Raw genomic sequence first — 20,147 nt, forward strand, 5'->3', positions numbered from 1 at the left:
TGGAATTAAATACAGGCATGAAAAAAAAAAGTGTGAAGCAAAAATAAAAACATTTTTAGCAATCTTGAGGAAAACTACGAAGGAAAATTGTCAGTTATTTCCTAGAGTGAGCAAGCAAACTTTATTGGGAACTTTCCTGAAACTCTGCATACAATTTATTTTAATCTTTAATTTTAAAACACTTTTTTCATAATTCATAGCTTGAAACAGTGTTTTTGCTGACATGAAAACCATCTGACTTAGCACAGTAGGTAGGAAACAAATGAAATAGATTATTCCTTAGAACTGATATTAAAAATGCAGTTCACTCGGCAAATTTAAGTAGATAGTCCAACCAAAGCAAACCAAAAGCTCTAAATTTAGTGTACAGAGATAGACTGGCAGCTCCTGAAAATGCTCCATGCAATTTTAGGACAATAAATACAAAGTTAATTCTACCGTCCTTGTAGAAAAATTCCCTGGTGTTCGAAGAGATCTATAAATCCTAAGCTTGGAAGCACAAATTATTAGTTTAAAAAGTTGAAATAGCTGTGATTCTTAAAGTCTTTTGTTGTTGAATAAGACAGGTAGAAGTCCACAAAAATGTAAAGGGAAGTGTCATCCAAATCTAGGTCATTTGCACAATAATCTGAGAATCATTTGAAGCCGTTTTACAAAAGCATAGCTAGTCATTCAGAAAGAAAAGGGTAATGTTTAGCCTTTTCATTACCTAGTAAAGACAGCGTTTAAAGAAAAAAAAAAAAAAAAAAAAAAAAGAGGGAAAAAAAAAGAAAACCGCCCTGACTACTGATTTCTTAAATGTTCTTTATGCCGGCTGACACTTTCTGAGGTGAAATCCACCGGAGGGCGGACGCGGAGGGACGCGGGGCCGTGCGAGGGACACGCGTGACGCCGCGGTGTCCCCGGCAGCTCCCCCGGCCCCGCGGGGCCCTTCGCACCCTCCCTGCGCAGTCACAGCCCCGTCAGGCCGGAGCCCGCCAGCTCTTGCCTCGGCCCCGCCGCCCTCCCCTCAGCCCTCCTCAGCTCCCCGCCGTGTCCACCTCCCTGCCTGGCTCCCTGGCCCGCTGGCCCCAGGCCGTCCAGCCGCCCGCCAGCCTTCCCGCCCGGTCCTGCCGCCCTTGGCGTTACCGCGGCGACGGGAGAAGACGCCTGGCGCTGCCCGCAACGGCCGCGGGACGTGGCGGCGGCGACAGGCGGGAGCTGGGGCGGGATGGGAGGGCAGGGGTGACCGGGCTGCGGGACTCGGACCGCCGCCACAGCGACATCGGGTGCGGAAGGAGCGACAGGGGGAGCGCGGCAGGTAACGGTCGGGGAGGGGGCGGCCGCGGCACCGCCGCCTGGCCCGCCGCGGGGGCCGGGGTTGCTGCGGGTCCCCTGTGGAGACAAGGCTGGTGGTCCTGTGCCTATGTCACCTCAGCTGGCCGTCACTGCTAGAGCCACGACTGCCCCGGTGACAATGTCACCTCAGGTGCTGGTCTCCTGTGCAGCCAATGGTGCTGGCGCTGTGGCAGTGTCACCTCAGGTGCTTGTGCTCTGTGGAGCCAAGGTCGCAGTGCCATGAGGTGATGTCCACACACGTGTGTGGTGATGTTTTGGAGCCCCCCGGTAGCAAGGGAGCTACATAAAATGCTTTCAGTGATTCCTACAGGTCTTGTAGCTGGAACACAAATCTTACGAGGAGTAGCTGAGGGACCTGGGGCTGTTCAGCCTGGAGAAAAGGAGGCTGAGGGGAGACCTTATCACTGTCTCCAACTACCTGAAAAGAGGTTGTAGCATGGAGGGTCTTGGTCTTTTCTCCCAAGTAGCAAGTGATAGGACAAGAGGAAATGGCCTCAAATTGCACCAGTGGAGATTTAGATTGGATATTAGGAAAAAATTCTTCATGGAAAGGGTTGTCAGGCATTGGAACAGGCTGCCCAGGGAAGTGGTGGAGTCACCATCCCTGGAAGTGTTTCAAAGACATTTAAACTAGGTTCTTAGGGACGTGGTTTAGTGCTAGAGCTAGGTTATGGTTGGACTTGATGATCCTGAAGGTCTCTTCCAACCAAAGTTATTCTGTCATTCTATATGTCTTGGTACCCATGCCCCTGAGAGCCCCACTGCCCACCCCCAGAGGGAATTAGGGCTGTTTCGTGCCACCCTGTCACCCGTTATGTGGCTGGTTCCTGCTCTTGCACACAGCCAGGCCTGCCCCACGTCCTGTGTCCTGCTCCACCCACAGAACCAGACTGACCCCAACAGCAGCCGTGATCTGATCTGCCTGCCAAGGTACTTGTGGGCTGTGTGCCCCAGTGCCACATCTGCTAAGACAGCAAATACTCCATGGGAACTCAAAATTGTGTTTGAAAGCAATTATAACCTTTGTATAGGTTAATTAGAGTGTGTGAAGGTACAAGAAGTGGTGCTGAATGCAGCCATGGATCTGTGACAAATTTAGGTTTATGTATTTTAAAGTGTCTTGGCAAATAATTGACATCACACAACAGAGAATGATCGGAAACGAACTTCCTCATAGAAATTCAAGGCTGCCCTCATGCTCACGCCACTTCTAGCAATCTCAGTGCTGCACCAAGCCTGAGAGCTGCTGAGTTTACTCCAGAAGTTTTTGTCTTGCCCATTCCAGCCTGTTAAGTAGAGCTGCATTTCCCTTCCCCTGTTGGTTGCAATGGGAAAATTACAGAAGTTGAAAGGCAAGCATGGAACTATTCAGTATGCACTGCTTGGCTGTCTAAATGAACAGATTTAAGAGTCTGAATTATCTGATATTTGTTGTTTCATCAGGTTAAAACAACCATCGATAACATGGAGCAGGACTTAGAAATGTTTCAGGAACAAGCTGCCACTAAGTAAGTAATGACATTGTCTGGGGATTGAATATCATGGAATTGAATTATGTGGGTTTATTAAAAATGTGAAATGTAAAATATTAGTGATTTTAGAAGCAAACTTTGATTCTTTCTCAATTTCTTCTACTGCTGGAGTGGTTACTGATAATTAAGTTGCACATCTTATTGCTTTATTTTATAATTTACTGATTGTTTCTATTAGTTATTTAAATGTTTTAAATCTTCATGCTTGAACAAAAGGGGAAAAAATGAAAGCTATGTGGGGTTTTATTAAGATATTAATAAACGATATTTTAAAATGCCTTAAAAAATAGTTCAGTTGCTAGGATACAACAGTATAAACTTACATATCACAGCTCTTAAAACAGTCAAAAATCTTAAAAACAAAGCTGTTAATTGCTAAAGCCTTAGTCTTATTTTGCACAGGTAATAACTACAATTGTTCTTCCCAAATAATAAGTGCACTTTTCATTGCAACATAATCATATTTTTTTTTACGTAAGTTTAGTTCTTTTAATGTTAATCTAAAAAAAATATTAGTACTGCTCAAAATCTTTCAAAAAACCTGTAAACATGGGTGAGATTTGCTGTAGGACTTCACCCCATCCAGCCTGTTCAAGGAATACAGCGATATAAAATGTAGTTCCCCATATAATGAGCTAAATAGAATATTTATCTATCATGATTTGATAGATATAACAATAAACTTATAATAATATAATAATAAACTTATTATCCATTTTTCACTTAAAAGTTTCTTCTGTCATTATTACTAAGAAGCAGTCCAAGATAATACGATGCATATTTAAAGTATTTCTTAAAATAACAGAAACGCACCTATCAGACCTTATTCTGGCCCAAGAAAGTTTTAATAGGATTTGGAAGTGTGCTCTGTTGTATTGAAGAATAATGTGTGCACTTTTCATAATGGAAAAAAAAGGCTACAGTAAAATATTCTATACTGAACAATGTGGCCCTTTTTTGGCTTTGAGGGGCATTCTTTTCATTTGTGATATCGTTGGTAAATATGGTCATATGAAAACTTGAGTTTAAAAAAAAATCTTGCTAGTCCTTGGATACTATTTTAGCAAATCAGAAGCCTATTTCAAGAGTTCAGATCTGCCTGGCCTTCATTGTAACCAACATATGTGAAATTTCAGGCCAATGCAGATAAATCTAGAGAGTGATTTGTCCCATCATAAACCAGGTGCTCTAGATAGCTATTCATTTCTATTAACTATAGAAATAATCTGGAAGAGTAGATTATAATATACAGTTTATAATACAGTTTGTGCTGACAGTATCCTGGAGACAATGCACATAGCTTCAAAATTTGGGAAGATGCCAGAAAGTGGTGGTGGAAATAATGACAATTACATCCCAGCTGCAAGAACACATTAATTACAAATTATCCATCCACAAACATGTATGATTCTGTATGGCTGAAAATTGTTAAATAAATTATTTGTGGTTCATATAACAGAACTTTGGGGTAGAAGATTCAAATGGACTGTTGTATCACAATCTGTTTATATATTTCCTACTTTTGAAGCAAGTTTTAAGATGATAAAAGGAATTCATATTGGCTCTAGAAGCTGGGTTAAGGATCAAAAACTAGTGCATGTACTATGTATGATGGAAATCTTTGTTAATGTTGTTCTGCATAAGTTTTACTTATGTTTGCAGAAATATGGTCATACGTATTTTCCTACTTGTCAGCAAACCTGAGTAAGAAGGGAAGAAGAGGTGAAGTAGAGATTGACAGTATGAACCAAACACTTCTTAAAATGTCAGTTTCTAAATTACAACTTCATTCTAAAGTGTATGGACAATAATATTCTTTCTATGACGGTTAGGAAACTATCAGAAAAGTACAGATCTGTGCAGAACTCTAAAGTAAAAGACAGATAAATAGAGCTAGAAAGGTCTAATTAGTGCAAGAATAATTTATGATGAAGATATAGGTCTGAAGTTGGTAAATCTTATTAACTGAAGTTTGGTTTGCCTAAATTTGGAAACATCTAGATTTTTCATGAAGATAAATAGTTACTATTGACAGCAGTGTATGAATCATCTCTATTTTCACCATGGAAATTCTGTGGAAATAGAATAAAAGAAGACTAAGAGCTTGCCTACATCACTTTAAAACTGAGATGCCTTTAAGTGTTTCGAGTTGTTTCAAAGTAAATGCAAACAAACAAAAAAAAAGCTGCCACTTGCTTAAGTACAAGTCATTACTTCCATGTATGAAGAATCTATTTGATGTATTCGTTCAGCAAAGTGGGAATGATGAAGGCATATGGGTAAAACAAACAAACAACAAAAAAACCCCCAACAAAACCAAAACCAACCAAACAAACTAAACAAAAAACTTTTTTTTTTAATGGGAAAATTGTTCTTTGTATGTTGGTTTACCTGATGGTATATTAAACAAAAGTTACCAGAGTTTTCAACGGTCCACATGCAGTGATGAAAATAAATTCTCATGATTGTGATACCATATGATGGCCATATTCCGAGGGGAATAATTAGCGTTCTCTTCAAAACACTGAAGGGACTAAAATAACAGTGACAGCTAATAGTACCTCAGCACTAGTGGGTGGGGATAACTGCCAAATACATCCTTGTGCAGATCTGTTTGTAATGCCACAGCCATGATACAGGTAGTTCTGGAAGAAGAACAGCAGCAGCAACCTACAGGTGCAGGTACAGCTTTCCCTTTCCAGCTGCAGGTGTACCTAGAGCAGGGCTGTTAAACTCCTGTTCACCAGGGGCCAGATCAGCCTCGTGGTTGCCTTCAAAGGGCCAAATGTAATTTTAGGACTGTATAAATGTAACTACTGGGGTAGTTACATTTATAGTAGTTACATCCCCCAGTGGAAATGAGTGTGGCACCCCTGGTGTAGGTGTACCTTTATGGATTTGGGAAGGATTAGTTGTGTCATACAAATGATGATACAGTCCTAAAATTACATTCGGCCCTTTGAAGGCAATTGCGAGGCTGATCTGGCCCCTGGTGAACATGAGTTTGACACCCTTGGCCTAGAGGATCTAGGTAAAGAAGTAGGCAGAGGAGGTGAAGATAGACTGAGAAGATGTTTCAGAAGGGATTTTTCCTTCAACAGGTCCCTTTATATATTGGTGGTTCTAGGTTAAAGAAATACGCTTGAACTTTAAGACAAATTTTTCTAGCAACAGCTGCAGAATTTGCCTTGTGGAGGATGATCTGAAAATGATGTATGGAACTTAAAAGAGAAATATGGTCAACCATGGTGGGTCTGAAAGGGTAGCCTGGTGATCCAGGCTAGAGTTTGCATTTGCACTTGCATAACAATATTTAGATAATCCATGTGACACTCAATAAATAAAATAGCTGTCTCTGAAGGCTAAAATCAGACAGTTGAGTCATTGCCGGTGGTTCACAAAGTGTTGCCATCTGCTAACACTTGAGGCTGGAAGGGCCCTGGTCCTTTTAGCAGTGTCATAGAAAAGGTAGTCCTGATGCAGTATTGCTGCTTCTTCTGATTTTAAAATCCCATTTTATATTCCACCCAGAGAGAATCAAAGTTTGCTGCATTGCTAGCGCTATTTTGATGTGAGTGTCAGGCCCTTGAGGAGTGAGTGGGCATTTTTGTTTTGTGATACACACACCACAGCATACCACTTGCTTGCACTTTATTTATGATCATTCTATGATTCATATTAAATTTTACAATGCTATTGCTAACAGTTTTAACATTAGAAAGGCCTTAAGATTTATGTGTGTATTTAAAAAGCCTTTCCAAGATTAACATTGATAATGTTAAAGTTTCAAAGATTTGCTAATAATAAAAATTTTGAAGAATTTTACTTTAATAAATAATGTCTAGTTTTAATTATGATGTAGTAAATCTAACAAATTTGCTCCAGTTTCCTGTAAAAATTGTCAAAACAAGGGATACACACCCTTTAGGCACCAAAAAAACATATTCAATAAACACATATCCATGCTAAGGAATTCTTTTTTGTGGGGGACCAGTGCTTGACCCCAAGCACAACCTACAGACAGGGGACCTCAGTGCGTCTGTGTGGGCACATGGAGGGCAGACGTTTGGAGAGTTGGCTGAAGAGCTGCCATGTGAAAGGCTGCCAGAAAAGAAAAGAAGCATTTTCCTGCTAGCATTCACACAAATGATGGTATCAACTACCCAAAGTAAAAGCTTCTGCTCACATTGAGGCTTGGTTTACACAGTTGTTTTCATAAGAGTAGGATGTGAAGTGCTGGCAGCACGCTCAGCAGTTGAAGGCTCCCTGGCAGTAGGGGCAGATATTACCTCTGAGCGCACGGCTCAGCTTGTGTTTTGCTAAGTGTGGTTCTGCAAATGTGGAGTTCCCACATTCTTGGACACATTCTTGGTTGCAATGTCCCCCCCAAAATATGGCAAATTGTAAAGTTCGTGACACAAAATGGCATTCTGTGCTAATTTAGGATATTGAAATCCTCTCCAGCCATTCCTAAGATGGAGCAGTTATGGGCACACTGCTGTACTTTTTGTCATTAACCCCTTTGTAGGTTGCTGCTACATTATTCAGATATTGCACCATCTTTTGTCTCCATGAGACTGTCTCCATGACAATTATTTCATAAAACAATAGCTATGCTCATTTTAAGGAAATTGCTATGCTCATTTTAACAAACCACCATGCACAGAGATATAAGAATGGCTGCAAACTGATTAGTGATCATGAAGGCATCACAAAGGTGCACACAGAGGTGTGTACCATCAGCAGTCAAGAGAATACATAGCTTCTAAATGTTTATAAATTAAAGAAACAATTGAATTATAACCAGTGGCTATCACTTTTAGTTTTGAAAAACGTTAATGAGATAAATAATATTATTAAAAGAAAAATGGATTATGACATAATTGAAAACAATCTCACAGCATATCAGAAGGCTAAATTTATTATAATGAAAAGTAATGTGTTAAACTAAGTGGAAAGAAGTAGAAAAGTTTATCAGAAGTTAACTCATATGAGAACAGGATATGCAGATAACAGATACCTCTAAAAAAGTCACGTGGAAAGTAAATGTTTACATAAAGTGAAATAAAAATAGATGCTACTCCTCAAAAGTTTAAAAATTCAACACATTATTCTACTGCCTAAAAACAGTGAAAAGTTTTCCATTACTCCAGTGAGATACAAGCCTCTTTTGGTACTTAGGATAAAAACATCTACATCCAGCATTCTATGAGCTCTGAATATACGAAAAATTCCCAGAAGTTGTGATAGTAAAGAAAAAAATAAGAAGTTGATAAAAATAATTTTATTTCACCAAATGACATGAAGCAAACATTATAGTGGTAAGTCTGCTGAAGGGTTTTATCAAAAATACTGATCTCATACCTCAATTTAAGTAAACTAAGATCAAATTGGAGTCTTTAATGATACATATGATACATATGATACATATGATACAAATGATACATATTTGTTGTGGTGTGTAATTAATCATAGTGATAGAAGAGAGCCTGATTTTTTTTTCCATATGACTCAACAAAAAATAAGTTGTGTAGAAAATTTATGGGCTCATATACATAGTTAAGCAATTTGTTCAATAGCTATGTCATCTTTGTAACAGTCCAAAAGCAGCTCTAAGTGTTGATGGAATAAAATCCCTCTACTTTATGGGGAGGAATTAGACAGATCTGTACATTGTCTCCTTTATCTTTTTCCCAAACTCTAGAATCCTCACTTAAATGGATAAGAAGCAGTAAGTCAGGAAAATAAAATGTTCAGGAACATTTCAATAAACAGTTTTATTTAATTATCATTTTTTTTCCTAACTGGATTGTTTCTCTGAAAGTTGAATAGATCCATGAGTTCTAGAGAGCTTCTGACTTTTGAGTAACTCTGAAATGCCAGCAGTAGATTTACAGACTGAGAGAAGCCGTAAATTCATAAAACAATTGAGGTTAACTGAGCAATAAATTTGCCAAAATACTTCAGGAAAAAAATCTCATATACTCTAGAAAGACTGCATAATTTAGAGGTGAAATAGTCATTTCTACAAACAAAAAAGTTTTAGAGCTTAGAAAGAATTATGCAATTTCTTGCATTAAAAAGTACTCATTGACAAATTTTCTATCATCTATATCTTGTTTCAAATTTTTCTTATATTCATCGTCAAATATAAAGTCGGAATGGATATGGAATAAAGAAATCTCCATACTAATGTTTAAATACTTTGTATATATCTACTAAACGTGTACACCAGCTGATTTTGACATTGTTTGACACCGTCCAGAGAAAGTTTCACTTTTAAATCAATATATTGCTCCTATGTAAGTGGCTACATAAGAGGCAAACTAAGAGGGCAACTTTGACTGCTTTCAGTTTCTGACAGCCCTTCTAATATACCATAAATTAACCATATATCATTATTTCGTTACTTAGGACACATCATATTCCTGAAGCAACAGTGCAAAATATTGTCTGTTACTGACAATGAAGTCATAGTGTAATGGATGTATTCTAAATTTAACCTCAGAAGTTTGGGAAAAAAATGTTTATGTTGCAGATGCTGTACAAATCTCTATAAGATCCAGCATCTGGTCCCCAAAAGGCAAGTTCTTTTTTCAAAATGCAGTGACTTCTGTGCTTCCTAGTAGAATTAAAACTTACTATTGTCATACAAGCCGCCTTGTTATCTAGGTCTGTTTTCCATAATGAGAATGGGAAAACAGTGTAAAAGTTGCACTAGCAATTAAGAACTGTGGTTAGCTTTCAAGCCAGCTATTTAACAACTTCCTCCGTCAAACTCTGCTTCCATCATTATGTGCCCTTAATGGGAAGTCCTTGGCCCATAAGCAACATAATATTAATCTTCTCTTATTCCTTCCCATTGTGATTTGGACCTGGGTACTTTCAACACAGCTTACGCTCGTTTGACAGTTCATCCCTGAAAGAATGAGAGGATATCAAACAACACTGAAGTCCAGAATATGCTGAATACTTCGAGTTTGACTTCAGGCAGACTGAAGACAGATGAAGCGACATTCCACCTACATTTGAAGGCATCATTTAGCTTTCCCCTTTCTTCCTTTTTGATGTTGAAAAGTGTTTATTTCCATCAGAATTAAAATAAAATCTTAGCAAAGTAAATAAAAAATTGTTTTCTCCTGTATCCTTTCTTTGAAAAATATAATTCTCTTTTTGTTTATGTTATTAGAGCGTCTCCATCTGAAGCTGAACTTCAGGAACTAGTTGACATCGTGGTAAACAGCCAGAAAGTGGCATGGGAAAGGAAGATGAAAGCTTTAGAAGCAAAGATGGATATTCAGGTTAAAGAATTAGCAAGTGCCCAAAGCAAGCTGGATCAAAAAGGTCAAGAGGTATTTAAGAAAATCACATTCTCTAAAGAAAGTGTTTATTCTGGGAGTTAGTTAATAGTATGCTGTAAATGCTCTATAAGGAGACCTGTTTGTTCTATCATGTGAAAATACCAAACACCCTTTAAAGGTCACTAATTATCCTTAGTGTTGTGTTTTAAAGTGTGCTCCTGTTCTGAAAAGTGATTGTAAAAATGTCATTGAAAGACTTGTATTTCTTCTATTTCTCTAAAGTCTAATTTAAATATTCTCAGTTTAGCTGTGAAAAGGTAATTTTATGTTTTTTCTAAATGCCAACACTTCTAATTTTCTAAGAAATTTTAAATGGAAATGTACAGTTAAAAAATTTTCACCAGATTATGTCTTTGTAATTCCTGTTTATAACTTATTATTATCATTTTACATTATATACTGCCTTTGTATTATCATTTTGCTATTAATAATGAAGGTTTGAATTGCATTAGCACTTAGACTTGCTCATCAAACTGAAAGCCTTGGTGTTCTCCATACTTCACAGTCTTGTCTGCTGAATACGCATTCAGAAGCAGCAGTAACTCCTCACACAGCGCTCAGTTCTGGTTCGAGACATCCCAAGTCAGGTGTTCACACACACGCCTCCTTGTCTGAGAGAGGTGTCTAAGCTGCCAGTGGCGGTTCTGAAAATGAAATAACTCTCCCTAATGAGCAATTAGGAACTTGCCCTTAGTCATTGCAGTCAGAGGAGCCAAGAGAATAATTCAGCTAGCCAGTCCTTAATGCATCAATTTATCTGCCTGTACAGTGATGTTACCTGAAATATTTTAGCATATTCCACCTGGCTTCTAGCTGCATCTCCAGAAGAACATAGGTGTCATTTACGTTCTTTGTCATATTTCCCAGATCTCTGTGAAATTCAAAATATCTCAAATGGCATTGTGCTTAGGGAGCTGAAATGAGTCTACACTGTCTGCCAATAATTTTATATACACAGTTGAAAGTCATTTATATTATTATATAAGCCATTCAAGCAAGATTTTCATAACAGGGCACAGCAGTTCATTTACGTAGCTAGGTCAGGAGTGTTTTCATTAAATGGTTTTTCACGACAGAGTCATACAGTATTATCATTAAATAATAACATAAGCATACAATGAGATTCTTTACTATGAAATCCCTAATTTTATGTTGATACAACCTGGGGTTGTGGTATCCAGTTTTATTATTAAGTTACTGAATGAATACATGTGTATTAATATCTGTCTTTCAAGCAACAGTCTTCTTTCAAAGTTTAAAATGACTATTCCAAAAATGACATAGTTTGGAACACTTCGGAAAAGGTAAATTTGAATGCTTATTCTAACTGTAGGTGGGACTACTTCAACAGAAACTGGAAGACTTAAAGAAAACTAAATATGAAATGGCTCAGAATTACGAAACTCAGCTTCAAGTACTGAAATCTCAAGTAAGACAAGTGTCAGTTTTGTCATTTTGTGACTGCAGTATAAAGAGCTTATACATGCCTAATGGTCTAGAGCAGGGCTGTCAAACTCATTTCCACTGGGGGCCACATCAGCCTCGCAGTTGCCTTCAAAGGGCCAAATGTAATTTTAGGACTGTATAAATGCAACTACTGAAGTAGTTACATTTATAGTAGTTACATCCCCCGGTGGAAATGAGTGTGGCACCCCTGTTGTAGGTGTACCTTTATGGATTTGGGAAAGATTAATTGTGTCATACAAATGACGATAACTATAGCTTCCTACTGGGCTCAATTATCATTTCTTTATTGGAATGTCCAAACTCTTTGGATGGATTTTGACGTCATTGTGACGTTGTGACGAAGACTCTGTTTTCTGACTTTGGACTAATAACCTGAAAACTTGGTGAATGAAGAAAATAGGTAATTAGATTCATGCTAATAACACTCTGATGCACATTAGGAATTTTAAGAATGAAACTATTCATGTTATGTCTTTGCTATATTTTTACTGGTTTTAGTTTGCCTGATTTACAGGGATTATTAAAGTGGTCTAATTGCTTTCCATAAGGAAACATGGTAACCAAACTAGAGTAACCTGGGTTATTGACATTGGTAATTTGTTTTGGCTTTATTTATTGTGGTGTGCGCTTGCAGCCCATAAAGCGAGTCATATCCTGGGCTGCTTCAGAAGGAGCGTGGCCAGCAGGTGGAGGGAGGTGATTCTGCCCCTCTGCTCCGCTCTGGTGAGACCCCACCTGGAGTCCTGTGTCCAGCTCTGGAGCCCTCAGTGCAGGAAAGACATGGACCTGTTGGAGAGGGGCCAGAGGAGCCACAGGAATGATCAGAGGCTGGAACAGCTCTGCTGGGAGGACAGGCTGAGAGAGTTGGGGTTGTTCAGCCTGGAGAAGAGAAGGCTCCGGGGAGACCTTATTGTGGACTTTCAGTACTTAAAAGGGGCCTATAAAAAAGATGGGGACAGACTTTTTAGCAGGGCCTGTAGTGAAAGGAGAAGGGGCAAGGTTTTTAAACTGAAAGAGAGTAGATTCAGCCTGGACATAAGGAAGAATTTCTTTTTCAGTGAGCATGGTGAATAGGTTGCCTAGAGAAGCTGTGGATGCCTCATCATTGGAAGTGTTCATTGTTTGGTTGGGTGGAGCTTCAATGAACCTGAACAAGTGAAAGATGTCCCTGCCCATGGCAGGGAGGTTGGACTAGATGATCTTTCAAGGTCTCTTCCAGCCCAAACCATTCTATGGTTCTGCGATCTGTTTGTCTGTGTTTGCTCCTTGTCAATATTTTTGTTTCGATGTTATTTTCCACTTCAATCATGAATCTAAATTGTTAGTGAAATTCAGTCCATTCTGCCTCTCAAATTTTAACAAATTAACATGCAGAATTTTATGTTGTTTTTTCTAACTTCTTCCTTTACTGGATTGTCCTATCAGAGATTTAGGATTCCATTCCATTTCCAATTGCTTCCTTCAAAGTAATTAAAAATTTCCACACTTATTGTGGAACCATCACGGACTGCATAAATCGGATGTCATTATTTTCATATAGAGATGATAAGACCTACCACCTAAATCCATGAAACCAATAAACGTATAATTTATTTTTAAGGTTATGTTGTCTTTATTTTTTTCTTTTATATATGGAAATTGCCAAATCAATGTGAGTAAGCAGAGAATGTTTTGGTTGTTCTGCAATTAGCACTTTTAATCTTTTGGGAAAGTAGGTAGAAACAAAAGCTGGTTTATAATTTACACAAATTAAAGAAAAAGAAACAACATCTTAGTGTGAGTGCTAAGAAGATAAACATCATACAGTGAAAAACAGTACAACTTTTTATGTGTAAACTGTAAGGTACCTTTGGCAATGCAGGATTATTCCCCCCAAATACAGCAGATCTCTCTTTTCTTATCCTTTTTCACATTTCCTGCAATATTTTTGACTTCTTTATTTTTTTTTATCACATGCTGAAAATGACTGGTTTTATGTTACATTTTATGGCTAAGATCTTCCCTGAAATGGAATTTTCTGAAGTTGAAACTCCAAGTCATCTTTCTTAAAGATTTTGATGTTGAAGTTGTTATCTACCTTACAAGTCCTTTCCATGGTGTGGTGGGTTGACCCTGGCTGGACGCCGGGTGCCCACCAAACTGTTCCATCTCTCCCCTCTGGACATGGGACAGAAAATGGAACAAAAGGCTCATGGGTCGAGACAGGGAGAGATCATTCAGCAATTACCATCATGGGCAAAACAGACTCGACTTTGGGAAATTAATTTAATTTCAAATGAGCGTAGGGTAACAGAGAAATAAAAACTAAATCTTAAAACACCTTTCCCCCACCCCTCCCTTCTTCCCAGGCTGAACTTCACTCCTGATTTCTCAACCTCCTCCCGCTGAGCAGAGCAGGGGGAAGGTGAATGGGGGTTGTGGTCAGTTCATCACACATTGTGTCTGCTGGATTTCTAGCTCTTAATAATATATATCACTTTCCCAATCTATGCCTCTAAACATTTCATTCGCTCTCAGTCATGCTATTTATTTTACCCAAGGTTCCAGCACTGATGCGGTTTGCATTTTATTTTCCAATTCCCATTCCTCCCCTTTCACCAAACCATATTTCTTCATGAAATATCCATCCAGCACTCATTGACCTAAGAAGGAAACTGTTAAGTGCCTGCGTTAGGAAGCCTGCCTAGAGTCTCCAGGTGATAAACAGAAAGTCTGCCTGTCAGAGCACTTCCAAGCACCTCTGCTAGACAGTAGGACTATTGCACCCTGCTCCTTTAGCTTTTACTATGTCTCCTTACTGAGTTTCTTTCTTAAATTACGGTGCTGCAGTGTCTACGATAGAATGACTTTAATCTCGCTGATTCTCAGCTGCACAAGCTCATATCTAAAATATAGAGCTTCCCTGACAATATTAATCTTTGACTTATCTCCTTTGTCTGCCTTCTCTTGGTTCTTATCCTCACTTCAAAGTTATACCTCCTTCTACACTGTATAATCTGAAGAGCTACAATTTAGTTTTGCACAAATGGTGTGAGTGTTACTATTTACCTGTAGCATTGTATCTTTCTCTGCAGAGGTATTCTTAAAATTCCTCCCACTTCTTTTTCCTTTTTAATCTTGGTAGAAATAGAAAGGATCAGTTTTTCTAGCTCTAAGACTGCTAGGCTATTCAGGACCAATTTCTCTCTGATATACTGCTTCAGTGCTTTTTACCCTTGCTGTTGATAAAAGCAGCTGTTTAATGAGTGACTTTCCTGCTGAATTGATTCTGTGCCTGTCAAATGCAATAAAATGCGTATTTCTCTTGTATTAGGGAAATAATTCCTGATATGTAACCTGAAACTTATAGGCCACACTGCTGCATTCATTCACATGTACAACATTTTGTCATCATTAAATAGCAAAAACATTAGGGGTTCATCTTAATTACTTTCTTCATTCATTTTTTTTTATATGGATGTTTAGTATTTATTCTCATTTTGAAAATGACAGAAATCCCTCAGCAAAAGAACAAGAACCCATTCTTGCTCTAAGCACTTTAGCAACTAATTGCCTCACTTAGACATTTAAAAGCTAGATGGCTGCGTCTGAGCTACCTCAGGCTGTTTTTAGAATCAATGGAGGGAATGGGCACTCCTAGAATATCATTCATGTCAGTGTATTACAAGAATTTAGGGTAGCTGAAATGACTAAGTATTTGGAGAAAGCTTTTTCTAATGCAGAATAGCTCATGCTTGGATGTCTAACTTTCACAAATCTAAATTTAGATTAATCCTACCCAGAACTGGGTGACAGACACTGGAACAGGCTGCCCAGGGGGGTTGTGGAGTCTCCTTCTCTGGAGACATTCAAAACCCACCTGGACATGTTCCTGTGTGACCTCACCCAGGCGTTCCTGCTCCAGCAGGGGGATTGGACTGGATGATCTTTTGAGGTCCCTTCCAATCCCAAACATACTGTGATACTGTGATACTGTGAACTCACTAAAATGCGTCACTTTTTTTTTTTTCTCTTGTACAACATGCAAATAAAAAAACTGGGACCTTATTTTTAAAGCAAATAACTATCATTAAATTGAAAGATTCTTGGCTTTTAGTCTAGTTCCCGGTCGTGATAACATCCAGACTATAGTGTGTCATGGTTTTACCCCAGCCAGCAACCAGGACCATGAAGCCACTCGTTCATCCCACCCAAGTGGAATGGGGGACAGAATCGCTCCCTCCCGGCTTCTATGTGCATCTGCAGGTGCAAAGGTGAAAAAATCCTTGGTCTCCTTGGCAACAGCCAAAACATCAATGAGTTCTCACATTCTTTTCATACCAACTCCAGAACACAGCCCATCCACTGGAAAGAAAAAATAAACCCTGTCCCAGGGAAGAATAACTCTCTCGCATGGGAAGTTCAGTGTGTTATCACATTATCCTTATATTAAACCCAAAATAAAAGACAGTGCTTGCTACTAAATAGACAAGATTCTGACTACTATGAAGAAAATTAACTCAATCCCGGCAAAACCAGCACAGTCGGAAATACCTTGCTTTCATTAAATAAATCTAATATTAAAACTAATTTTTCTCTTTTTGGCCATTCTGTTCCTTTTTAGACTGATTTGCTGAAGTGTTGGATCCTGTATTTCCTAGCCTTTTTAGCATGAACAGTCTAACATCTGGCTTTGTCTGGCTTTACTCTTCCTAGGCAGTTCACATAAGCCTTGATACAGTAAGAAGCAAAACTCCTGTTATTTGAAAAAGGGATATCTTTCTTCCAAAGACAAGGAGTTCCATGTTGTTTAAGGCTGGATAATCTGAGCCATTGTAAATATCTTAACTGCATTCTTCAGGAAGGTCAAATTCAAATATAGGCAGCTTCTCTGCAAGACTCTTGATTTCATTTTGAAGGTAATATCTCAGCTCTGTAAGTCCATGATACAAGGATTTCTATTCAGAAATTCCAAGATGGTCAAATCCATCCCTGTTACCTCCCCATTTACTGAAACTTTGTAGTTCAAGAAGATCTAACTTTTGATCATCATTTAAATTATTTTTTCTGTTCTGTATTATGAGCTGCTAAAATAATCTCAAATATCTCTAGGAAGCTTCCAGATTCTTTTTCACTCCAGTTTCTGTTCTGTGTATTTTCTGGCTTTTCCATCTTTGTTACCTGTGCAGACCTCAGTTGCTCATTCCACGTTGGTTCAATAGAATTCCATTCCATTGCCAGTTACTTCCTTGGAATTAATTTCTTTTCCAAGCAGAAGGTCGCTTGAACAGTTAACAAAAATATGGGGTTTTCTGGATTTTGTTTGGTTAGGCAACGAACTTTATGATAGGGTCAGAATTTTTAAAGTGAATCTGTAATTATTACAGAGTGTAGACCATCATATATACCTGAATTTAAAGCAACAAAACTACAAGGCACATGATCAGTATTCACACCTGTAAATTGCTTTTCTAGTCAACGTTCTTCATGAAGTTCTTCCATTCTTTTTCCCTCAAGACCATGTTGTTAATGTTTGCTTTGTCAGTATCCCACTAGCCTCTTTGCGAATGTGGTACAGCAAACTGATCAGACTGGCCATTTTTCTGAAGAGGCTGGTACTTCCACTGGTACCTTCATTTCTCTGCCTCTGAGTCCTTTGTCCCTGACTCCTAAGCCCCCCTTTCACAGGAAGATCAATAGGTGCAACAGTATTAAGCGTCTAATTCTCATAGACACTTTTTGGTACTTAATGGTTCCAGAAGAATGCAATAATCACATACATAACATTTCAGCAATTTTAATGATAAAAAGAAACATGCAAGTTTAAAATAGGTTAATGATAATGCTTCGTTCTGGCTAGTGATGCACCCTTTAAACATGTCAACACAAGATGGCAGTAAACAAGTATAGAACATTTCACATAAACATTGTAGAAGAAATGACACTATGGGTAAGAGTGCCACAAAGAACTTCAGCAGAATTAAGTAGCTGTCAAATGAGCCCATTTGAATATTTAGTTAATATTTATATGACAGCTTAGTCTTGTTCATCTCTAATAAATTAACATCATTAATTGATTCTTTATTACGTTGATTAAATATTTAGAATGCTGAAGTTGCAGTGGTGATTTTAGTTTAAAGAAAACCTTAGCCATGTGGTCATCTCTGATAGATTCTGCATATTCAACTGTGCTCTCACTTTTAGGTTTCAAAGTTGACACATAGTTATGAAGAGCTACAGTCACATCAGGTAAAACAAAAGAAGGCTGAATATAGACAAGAATGTGAAGAAAGCCTAGAGGCACCATCTGAACTGAGAAATTTATACAAGAAAATGGAGGTAGGAATACTTTGTTACTATATTCTAATTTTAATATGCCTTTAGAACTAATTTGTCGTTTAGAGTTGTAAACTTAAACTTCCTGATAACTCCACGAGGATTATGTAATTTTCTTGCTCTGGCAAGAGAAGGTACATAGTTTAATATTTGGGCTTTGTTCTTTTATCCAAGTTTTATTAGTGTTTTTAGTAGTTTTGTGAGTTAATATAGGTAATTTTCTTCATAAATGTAACTATAAATGAATTTTACTTTTTTCCTAATATATGTGTACTGGATAATACAATCTCTTGAGGCATGAGACTTTTTACACATACACTATGCAGTCACATAATACCTACCATTAATGCAAGCTTTTTAAGATGTCAGGACAGCTTTGACTATGTAGTGCTAGATAGGAAAAGGGTTTAAGATGCGAAACTGCTTGTTACACACCCGTGTGCTTGAGGCAATCCAGGACCTTGAGCTCAGCGTCCAGTTTCCCCAGGTAAAGCATGAGGAGGCATTAGGCACTTATAAATACATCCCACAAAATCCGGCATTCTGAGTGGGGGACTAGATAATACAAGATGCTGAGGACAGGATTCGCTCCTATTCCCCATCCCTCCGGATGCTAAATGGATTTTAGCCGACTTATTCTTTTGTACAGGAAGATACTATTTTCTGATCGTGACCCCTGGTCTTGTCTTCTCAGAGTCAGAAGTTACTTCATGGTCTATGGAGTAATCAAATATTTATTGGGCCAACAGGAGAGTTCACCAGCACAGAGAGCCGGCATGAGGCGCGTGTGCATCCAAGTGGTGGCATCTCCCCAAATGCTCTTCTGGCTACATTCATTGGTGCAGAAATCGATACCAACTCTCATTTCTTATAACTAAACAATGTTATAACTCTAGCTGTACTAATATTTGCTGCTTCTTTTTTACTTATGCAATAAATTTGCTGGTATCCAGTGCAAAGTGAAACAACTTCAAAAGGAAGAATTCTAGAGCCTTTTGAAAAATTACATTTGCTAGGCAGAAACTAAACATGTGAAGATTCTCATTCAGGTTCAGTCTGGAGAGAAGGTTATTAAACTAAGTCTTCCCCATGTGGGGAGGACAGTCTAACCACTACTCTGATGAAGCATATAAGGATCACAAAACCATTTTTACATTTTCTCTGGTCATGTTTTGTAGAGAACATAAGAAAGTAGTGTGTGCTTCCAGCATTTACTAAACTGGATCCTGTAGGGAAAGTAAGCAGAGCCCTTCTACTCCACTCTGTTGAGACCCCACCTGGAGTCCTGTGTCCAGCTCTGGAGCCCTCAGTGCAGGAAAGACATGGACCTGTTGGAGAGGGGCCAGAGGAGCCACAGAAATGACCAGAGGCTGGAACAGCTCTGCTGGGAGGACAGGCTGAGAGTTGGGGTTGTTCAGCCTGGAGAAGAGAAGGCTCTGGGGAGACCTTATTGTGGACTTTCAGTACTTAAAAGGGGCCTGTAAGAAAGATGGGGACACACTTTTTAGAAAGGTGTGTTGCAAGAGGACAAGGGGCAATGGTTTTAAAGTAAAGGAGGAGAGATTCAGGCCAGACATAAGGGAGAAATTTTTTACACTGAGGGTGATGAAACACTGACCCAGGTTGCCCAGAGAGGTGGTGGATGCCCCATCCCTGGACACATCCCAGGGCAGGCTGGATGGGGCTCTGAGCAACCTGATCTGGGTGAAGATGTCCCTGCTCATGGCAGGGGTTTGGACTAGATGAACTTTGAAGGTCCTTTCCAACCCAAACTGTTCTATGACTATTATGGTACCAGCTGCAAGTGTGAGCTCGTTGGCTAGTTTCTAAGCCTTACGAAGACTTTAGAGGTTTATGATGTAGATTTGCATAGATTTATGATATAGATTATTTAAACACTCTGAGAACTTTACAATTAAAAATTAAGATAAAATACATTTTAAGTACTTTCATACTTAAGCTGCAATTAAACAGGGGTTTAGGATCTTTATTTTGGACTGGCCTGTCTTCTGTCTTATTCTATAAGATATAGAACTAACTTCTGTGACATACAGGTGACTGTTCCTACATAATAAGACACATCCTAGCTCTACATAATGTTGCTGTCTCTTCCATATGGAAGAGTCCTTACCAT

At 38.7% G+C, this 20,147-nt stretch overlaps 1 protein-coding gene across 4 annotated transcripts in view; it reads left to right on the forward strand.

Annotated features, from left to right (window-relative positions):
- Positions 1–1,162: 1,162 nt before the first annotated feature.
- Positions 1,163–20,147, forward strand: part of DEUP1 (deuterosome assembly protein 1) — a 50,137-nt gene continuing 31,152 nt past the window's right edge. For 3 of the 4 annotated variants that reach the window (XM_065037879.1, XM_065038019.1, XM_065038095.1), the window contains exons 1-5: positions 1,163–1,300; positions 2,782–2,846; positions 10,060–10,222; positions 11,565–11,660; positions 17,882–18,016. In XM_065037879.1, the coding sequence (XP_064893951.1) occupies positions 2,803–2,846; positions 10,060–10,222; positions 11,565–11,660; positions 17,882–18,016 (438 nt within the window). In that variant the 5' untranslated portion in view covers positions 1,163–1,300; positions 2,782–2,802. The remainder of the gene's footprint in view (positions 1,301–2,781; positions 2,847–10,059; positions 10,223–11,564; positions 11,661–17,881; positions 18,017–20,147) is intronic. The other variant, XM_065037942.1, reaches the window with a different exon arrangement.

The sequence above is a fragment of the Columba livia genome, chromosome 1, assembly GCF_036013475.1.
Source record: "Columba livia isolate bColLiv1 breed racing homer chromosome 1, bColLiv1.pat.W.v2, whole genome shotgun sequence".
NCBI lineage: Eukaryota > Metazoa > Chordata > Aves > Columbiformes > Columbidae > Columba > Columba livia.